At 60.9% G+C, this 8,331-nt stretch overlaps 1 protein-coding gene across 1 annotated transcript; it reads left to right on the top strand.

Moving 5' to 3' along the window:
- The first annotated feature begins 728 nt into the window (after window positions 1-728).
- On the top strand, window positions 729-6,005 carry LOC127749276 (titin-like). Its single transcript, XM_052266733.1, has 3 exons — window positions 729-1,035; window positions 1,344-5,918; window positions 5,988-6,005. Exons 1-3 carry the CDS (start codon window positions 853-855, stop codon window positions 6,003-6,005), a joined length of 4,776 nt encoding a protein of 1,591 aa, XP_052122693.1. The 5' UTR covers window positions 729-852.
- Window positions 6,006-8,331: the final 2,326 nt, after the last annotated feature.

The following is an 8,331-nucleotide window of genomic DNA, read 5'->3' as shown; positions in this document are numbered from 1 at the left end:
GAGGGAGGGGGGGGGGCTGTCTTAACTTAGTTCTAGACCTCTAATGATGTAGAATTGGATTGAAAGATGCTTGTGGGTGAGACCCAGTGAAAGACAGTCAAAACTATGCACAGAGGAAATGGTTCCTTTGTATAAACGAAGTATAGCCTCCCTTAGATCAACGGAATTTTAACCAATGAAAACATGATCGAGCTTTACTGCGACTTTTCGCAATTTCTCGTTACCCTATGGAAAATTTTCGCTTGAGTCAATGATATTCCATTGAGTCAAGGGAAAAATTCCAGCATATTTTCATTCCACCGAAACACTGGAATCGTTTTCTGGGTGTGCTGAAACGATATCTGACGGATCAACGTTTTTTCGACTTCTGGAAGTTGTTCCTATAGAGTTTCGATGGCCTGCTGTTATGACCATGGTCTGTGAGTAAACCCAGCGAAGGAAAAATGGGTGGGGAAAGAGGGGGGGCTCCGAAGAATGTTTCATTTTCCAATTTTGCACATTTGCCCCTCCCTCCCTACTCCTGACCGGTGCAGCGCTCGCGCCGTCTGCCCTGGAGCCTGGACTGGACCGCCTGGAGCCCGCTGGGCCGCTGGAGCCTGGAAGGAGGGGGGAAGGGGTAGCCCCAGGTACAGGACCTGAGACGGCGCTGGGCGGGGCGGGGCGGGGCGGGGCGGCGCGAGGAAGGGAAGGGCAGGGCGCGATGCCCGACCCGTGCCGGGCCGGCAGCCCAAGTCAGCCAGTGCGGCCAGTGCACGGAGCGTGTGCGCGTCGCAAGGAACAGGAGGAACAGCCCAGAGGCCTGCGCGAGGCGAGGCGACGAGGAGAGGAAGCAGGCCCTGACTGACACCAAGGATGTGGTCGTCAACCTGCGCAGCGGCGCTGCTGCTGCTGCTGGCGCTGGGCGCCCTCGGCCCTGCGGCCTCGGCGCCGACCTCCGCTCCGGTCGGAGGCCCGCAAGGCCCCCGTGCCGGCCCCATGGACGTCTGGGTGGTCAGCCTGCCCCCGGCCTCGGCGCCCGCCGTGGACCCGACCCAGGTAAGTCAGGGTGATTACCCGCCCTCCTGGCGGCTGCTTGGCGCGCGACCGCACATGGGGAAGGAACGAGCCTTGAAAAGACCACAGATAAGCGAAAAATCCAAATTTGTTTTTATTACGATGACTATGTATGGGCGGTGGGGATTTATTTTCGCACTCTAGTGTAAACGCGAGCCTTCATATCCTGATGCCGTGTTGACATTCGAGGCACACTCTCGGCGCAGGGGCGGGGTGGGGTGAAGTGCCGCAAGGGTGAAGGTCAGCAAGCGGCCCGAGTGTCTCATGTGCCCCGTTGTGCCGTGCCGCAGGTGGTGGAGGAGACGCGCCCGGTGGAGGCGGCCGTGCACTCCGCCGTGGAGGGCCTCAAGAGCGTGCTGCGCTCCAACGAGGAGGGCCCCCGCGGCTCGGCACCGCTCGCCGACCTGGCCGTCGTCCCGGCGGCCACCCTGGAGGCCGCCCTGGCCAGCGACATCAACGAGCTGGCCGCCGGCCCCGCTTGGGACGCGCAGCAGGACGAGACTCCGCAGGCTCCGAGTCTACCCGAGGACCCCAAGGCCGTCATGCAGCACGCCGTCCCCGAGGTCCTGGAGGCCATGCCCAGCCCGGACACGACCACGCTGGTGGACGTCCCGGCCCCGCAGCAGGAAGTCCTGGTGGCGCTGGCCGCAGACAGGAAGGATGCCGCCGCCGTCGTGAAAGACCCCAGCCCAGAACAACCGGGTGTCTTCCAGCCCGCTACCCCCGTCGAGGCCACTCCAGCCCAGTCATTACCAAACTCCCAGCAGGAGGGCGAACCACAACAGGACGTCCCGGAGTCAGCGATCGCGCAAGAGGACGTCCCGAAGCAGGAGGGAGGCTCGGCGCAGGATTTGTCGCTCGCGAATTCAGGAACGGTAAACGAAGAACAGGTTGTCGTGCCAAGCTCTATCCAGTTGCCTCAGGAGGACGCCCCCGCTGTGACGCACGGCGGACTCGCCCTCGACATTGTCCCGGCCGAGAACGCTGAGGACGCGCCAGTTGCAGCCCCGGGTCCGGTCAGTGCAGTGGAGGTCCCCGCCGCCCTCCCCGCACAAGACGTTCCTTCTGCAATTCTACCGGACGACACCCCACTGTCACCCCCCGCAGAAGATCTTACTGGGCCCCTTCCTCTACAGGGTGCACAAGACACCCCCACAGAAGAAGTCCGTGCAGAAGAAGTCCCGGCACAAGACGTCCCCACACAAAATGCCCCTGCACAAGACGTCGCAGTAGAAGACGTTCAAGCGGCACTTCTACCCCAGTCTCCTTCGGTGGGTCTCGCAGAGCAGGACACCCCTGCTATCGCACAGCCCTTGCCTGTGATTGACGCATTGCCCGCCACCGCCACCGTTGTCGAGGAGAACCCGGAGCAGCTGCAGGGCCAGCAGGACCCGCCGCCGGCTCAACCCGCGATCGACGTCGCGGGCGCGGACACGTTGGCAGCCCCCGCGGCCGCCGCGTCACTGGCGCCCCTCCCGCCCCTCGCGGCCCCTTCCCAAGCCAACTCGGATGTGGAACAGCAAGTTTCGGCCGGGGCCATTGGGGCCATCGGGGCCGCCCAGCACGGCCTGGATCCCACCTCCAGCAGCGCGCCGCCCTCCGGAAGCGCCGACGTGTCCGAAGACGTGTCGACACAGGCCGCGGGGTCAGCAGCTCTCGCTGACCCGCTGGTCACCGAGTCCACCCTGCCCACCCTGCCCGCCGTGCCCGCCCTGCAGTCCGAGGGTGAAGTGGCATCCCTCAACGTCCAGCTGTTACCCGCCGTTCCCGCTCTGCAGTCCGAGGAGGAAGTGGCCTCCCTCAACGCCCAGCTGTTGCCTGACGCACCCGAGGCTGTGGCGCCGACCGTCCACGAAGAGGACGCACCAGTTGCCGTCCAGGACTCCTCGTCGGCCAGCATTGTCTCTTCTATCTCGGACGCGATCGCTGCCGTCAACAACGAGCTGGCCTCTGCCCCAGCCGTCGAAGTGTCAGGCCTCGCCGGTGAGGATCAGGCATATGGCGAGCAGGCCGCGGTCCAGCAGGAGCTGCACGCGCAGGCTGCGCAGATCAACCTCGGCCTGTCCGAGCAGACCGTCGACGAGGACGTCACCGCGCCGCCCCTGCCGCCCCCCGCGAGCGATGCGCTGCTGCTCGTGGCCGGCGGGCCCACTCCGCCGCCTCGGGTGTCAGCGGAAGTCATCCCCGAGGGGCGTCCGGTAGCGCCCGCCGATCTGCCCCTTGATAACAGCGCCCCCGTGACCGCGACTCAACTGGAGCCGCTCGGCTCGACTGACGACAGCGCTGCCGACCCAGCGGGACAGGTGCCGGCGGCCGCGGCTCAAACACTGCCAGTCTCTGAAGAAACCATGTCCACGCTGACACCCGCAGACTTTGTTGTGTTGGGGGATGAGAACGTTGTCGGACAGGTTGGGCAGGGAGAGTTGGGACAGGCAGAGTTAGAGAGCACCCAGCATGGCGCGCAACAAGACATAGCGCAGGAAGAACAGCATGACGCCGCAGTCACTCAGGGGAGTGTGACCTTGGACGTGACTCAACTGACGCCCCTGCAGGACGCACCGCAGGGGGCACCACAGGGCGTGCTCCTGGGGTTATCAGACGAATCTTCGAAGGAGACGGAGACGTCTCAGGACTTGGTGCAGGAAGTATCGCAGGACGTACCGCAAGGGGCAGTAATAGACGTGCCACAGGAGACATCACACGACGCACTGCAAGAAATACCACAGGGCGCGTCACAGGACGCGCTGCAGGAGTCGACGCAGGCCATACAGCAAGAGGCAACACAATCTACCCCGCAAGAATCATCGCAGGACGCCCTGCAGGAGGCAACGCAGAACGCGTCCCAGGACGGGGACGTGCCGCAGACCGTGCCACAGGACGCGACGCAGGACGTGCCGCAAGACGTGCCGCAGGACGAGCCGCAGGACGCGCCGCAGGACGCGCTGCAGGACGCGCCGCAGGACGCACCGCAGGACGCACCGCTGGACCTGGCCGTGCCGCAGGACGTGCCTCAGGACGTTCCACAGGACGTGCCGCAGGACACGCCGCTGGAGACCACGCAGGCCGCACTGCAGGAAGCAACCCTTCATGATCTACCCCAACAAGAAACAGAGGGTGCAACGGAAGGCACCTCCCAAAGCACAGCCCAGGAATTGTTGCAGGACGTACCCCTCGAGTCATTGCAAAATTCAGTCCAGGACCTGCCAGAAGTGACTGTTCAGGATGAAATTCAACAAGAGCCGCAAACCACGCCATTGCCCGAGGGCGCATCAGCCTCGATTTCCGAGGATGTACCGCAACTTGCCATCCCTCAGGGATTAAATCAAATCACGCTCCCGTCAGAATCACTTCCTGAAGATGCAGTGCAAACGGTGCCTCAAGATGTCTCCCAAATGGTTCTCCAAAAAATCCCCCAAGATGTAGACCAGGACGTCACCCAAATAGTACCCCAAACGCCGCTTCAAATTGTGCCCCAAGGCCAACCACAAGAATTATTCCAGGACGTGCCTCAAGGTGACCTCACTGATTTGACCGAAATTTCGACCTCTCCCCAGGACGAAGTGGAGGCCCAGAAGCACGGGGATACGACGCCGTTGGACATGGTGACGTCGACGCTGCCACCCGATCCCATCCAACCTGTCTACGACGTCGCACACGATTTGGCCGAGGGCCAGGCCGGGCCAATAGTCGTGGTAGAAAGTACCGAAGGGCTGGCCAACCAGGCCGCGGGCCAGGCCGGCACCCAGGCCGGCACCCAGGCCGCGCCCACCGAGCCAGCCCCAGCCGCCACGGAGGGCACGACGGCGGACCTAGGTGTGACCCAGCAGCCGGCGCAGTCCGAGACAGTCCAGCTGCCTGCAGCACTCCCCGTCCTGAACGCTGAAGAGGCCTCCGAGCTCATCAACGCCATCAACAACGAACTGCTGGCGGACGCGCCGACGACCACGCCCGAGGTGCCCGACTACGAGACCACTACGGCGTTCCGCGTCCCCACGGAGGCCCCGCAGGCCTCTGACGATTTTGGGACGACCCCACAGCCAGATGTCATCAAAATGCCCGGGGAGCCGTTCCTTAACCCGGAGGACCCAGAGAACCCCGAGGCCAAGCCGGAAACGGAAGAAGAAATCAACGCAATTTTAGAGGAAGTTGAGGCTGTGGACGAGGACAAGAGTGAAGAGCAGCAAGCAGCTGAAGAGCAAACGCAGCCGCCGAGCATTGAGACGACCCTGCAGCCGACCAGCGTCCAAACCACTCTGCAGGATATGGGTACGACGGGACAACCCGAGCAGGCCGAAGAGCAGACCCAACAGTCAACCGTCATTCAAGACGAGCAGCAAGGAGCTGAAGAGCAGTCCCAGGCTGGCAGCAGTGGAGAGCAGGCAAGCTCCGAGGAAGCTGCACCGAACACTGAAGAGCAGAGCACGGGCGAAGAGCAGGTCGTCCAGGGCAGTGGTGAAGAGCAGAACACCAGTTCAGAAGAAACGAACGAGAGCACTGAGCCTACGAGCGCTGCCCCACACGAGGACGTTGCTACGAGCCTAGCACCACCCGTGCCCGTGGAGGAGGAGGCCACGAGCGCGACTCCCGAAGAGGACGTTGCTACGAGCGCCACCCCCACTGAGGACGCTGGTACGAGCGCAGCATCCATTGAGGACGCCGCTACGAGTGCAGTGCCCTCTGAGGACGCTGGTACGAGTGCAGCACCTTCTGAGGACGCTGGTACGAGCGCAGCCCCCTTGGAGGACATTGCCACGAGCGCCGCTGCCGTCGAAGACGCTTCCACGAGCACCGCCCCCGTCGACGAGGGCAACAAACCAAACCTTGACGTACAGCCCGCCGTCAGCCAGACTACAGCCAACGAGCAGGTAAGAATCCTCATTCTTCTTATTTTTTCCTTTTTTGCTCTCTTTCGCGCGTTGAGCCCTGCTCTGCAGGATGGACAGACTCCTTGAATGTATTGTTTAGTGTGGATCGGGTGGTGTAAGGGAGGGGCAGGGGAGAACTCTGCCGCAGCCAATGCATACCTCATGCGTTCCAGGCCGGAGAGCCTTTGGAGAATGGTTTGGTGTCGTCGTTTTCTCGTCCAGTCGGTCGCCTCTCGCGAAACGCAATGCGAAAGATGCAGTGCAGATCCTCGCTCTTGTTTAACGTGGGAAAGGGAATCACATCGCGCGCACGTGTGTGTGTGTGTGTGTGTAAGAAAGAGAGAGAGAGAGAGAGAGAGAGAGAGAGAGAGAGAGGGGGGGGCAATGCGTGCGTGCGTTGAATCGGAGCTCCACCCACCCCCTCCTCCTTCTCCCCAGCGAAACACGCAACAGTTAAAAGAGTGTAAAAAGAGTCAAAACAAAAATAAGGCTTTTCCGAAGTCGGAGTCGGAAGATGGTTCGGAGGCTCTGGTCTGGTCCCTTAACAATGTTCTGCTTTCACGATGAAAAATTTACTAGCTGAAAACGGTTCAGTTCGGGACGAGTAGGGGCGGCGTTCGTTCACGGAATGATTTAGGCATCCGCCCGCAGCAGCAGCAGCAGCAGCAGCAGCAGCAAGCGAAAAGAGCATCATCTTAAGAGACTGGAAGGAGATGGGTAAAAGCTCGGAAAGGGAGCGGGGCTCTGGAGGGAGGGTGAACTGAGAGAGGGGTGAGGGCGGTGAGGGGGCAGCCTCCCGCCCGCCAAAGTGATTGTCATTTTCATCAGCTCCGCTTTGCTCCGCTTTGTCCCGCCCCGCCCGCCTGCGCCTGCAGTCGGCCGCGCTGCGCCGCCACCGCTGATGCGCTGGGCCGCGCCGCGCCCCGCGGCAGGCCAGAGCCTTATCCGGTTCTGATATATACCGGTTAGCCAACAATGGAAGTCGTTCTGAGAGGAAAAAGGCAGGGCAGCGCAGGGCAGGGCGGCGCAGGGCGGCGCAGGCCGGCCGGGGCAGCAGATATGAGCTGGACCGCGCGCTGGGCCGAGGTGGTTGCCCCTTGAATTACATTTCATTTAGTGCGGAGCAGGCTCGGGCACATCAGCTTCATTGTCATCCTGTTAAGTAGTGTCTTAGCAGGGGGTTGCTTTACGTTTTGATAAAAACGGATAAAAAACGCGCAATTCCGAGCGTAATTCTGTATGGGGTGGCTGGGGGTGGCCCATTCGGCGCCGTTCTTTCTTTTTGGTTATACCGTTCCGGATGCAGGCGTGCGGGCGGGCCTGCCTCCTCGTCGCTCACCGCGGCGAGGCGCCTTACCTCTTACGGCCCCGTGCGAGTATGCAACCCGTCCATACGCATATATGTACGTGTGACTTAATTTTGTACACGAGAAGCCATAATAATTGTTGTAGAGCCCCGCAACGAGCGAGCTACGCGAGTTAAATGCCTACCCCGACCCCCCTCTCACCCGCCGAAGAAGGGGTCTAGTTCGCGTAGCTCGCTCGTTGCGGGGCTCTAAATTGTTGGCATCGTTACCCACGCGAGAAAACGTCCTCCGAGGGCAAACGTTGTCACCCTCCCCCGCGCGTGTGTGGCGCGGTCACGCGCCTCCAGACGACGCCATCGGCAGATAACATCTCATTTCCACCACTTCCTTGATGGCCACACAACGCGACGTATATTTGATGAAAAATGGCGCGTGAAATATTAGAGATGGGAAGCTCTGGAACCCGTCGCGCCTCGTCTCGTAACACTGTTGTCGGACGAGCCCCGCCCGGGGTTCCGACCTGCGGCCCGCTGGTCACTAGTGGTCAGACGCGTCCGATTAATTTACACGGTCGAAAATGAGGACGGCGCGAGTAAGCTACCCCCACCTCCCCCCCTTTTCCCCCGCCTGAAATAAAGTGAAACCGGAAGTCGCTACTGCAGGGGGGGGGGGGGAATTTGAAAACCCGATTGGCGGTTCGTTTCCAATCTTCATTTGGAGTTTATTTTCAAAAAATTGATACGTAGTTGAATATATTATAGGGTAATATTATTTAGTAGGGTAGTGTTTAACTCAGTAGCCGTGCATTCTTCGCTCTAAAAAGTAATTATTAGTTACCGCACAGCCAATTTTGATATGCTAATTTGTTAGTTCTGTCGACTGATATTTTTTCCAGTTTAAGAGCTATTGCTTTCAAATGCGAAAAGTGTAACACACGAAGCTTCCCACGGAGGAGTAGGGTTTTCATTTGATCAAATAGTTCAGAGGCCGAGCCCCGCTCCGCGCAACCATTGTGCGGATAATCGTGACGGCGAATCCGATTCGCTCGCTGGCATGTGATCACGTGGTCACTGTCGCGGCGGGGCGGGGCGGGGCGGGGTGGGGCG

This window comes from Frankliniella occidentalis, unplaced genomic scaffold, assembly GCF_000697945.3.
Source record: "Frankliniella occidentalis isolate FOCC.00 unplaced genomic scaffold, Focc_3.1 Scaffold42, whole genome shotgun sequence".
NCBI classification, from domain to species: Eukaryota; Metazoa; Arthropoda; class Insecta; order Thysanoptera; family Thripidae; genus Frankliniella; species Frankliniella occidentalis.
Note: the sequence above shows the minus strand (reverse complement) of the source record. Positions and strands in the feature narration are given on the sequence as shown.

Bases quoted from the DNA above. Each gene is read 5' to 3' on its own strand.
- LOC127749276 (XM_052266733.1), top strand. From the start codon at position 853: ATGTGGTCGTCAACCTGCGCAGCGGCGCTGCTGCTGCTGCTGGCGCTG. The intron at 1,036-1,343 runs GTAAGTCAGGGT...GCCGTGCCGCAG, and splicing joins CCGCCGTGGACCCGACCCAG to GTGGTGGAGGAGACGCGCCC.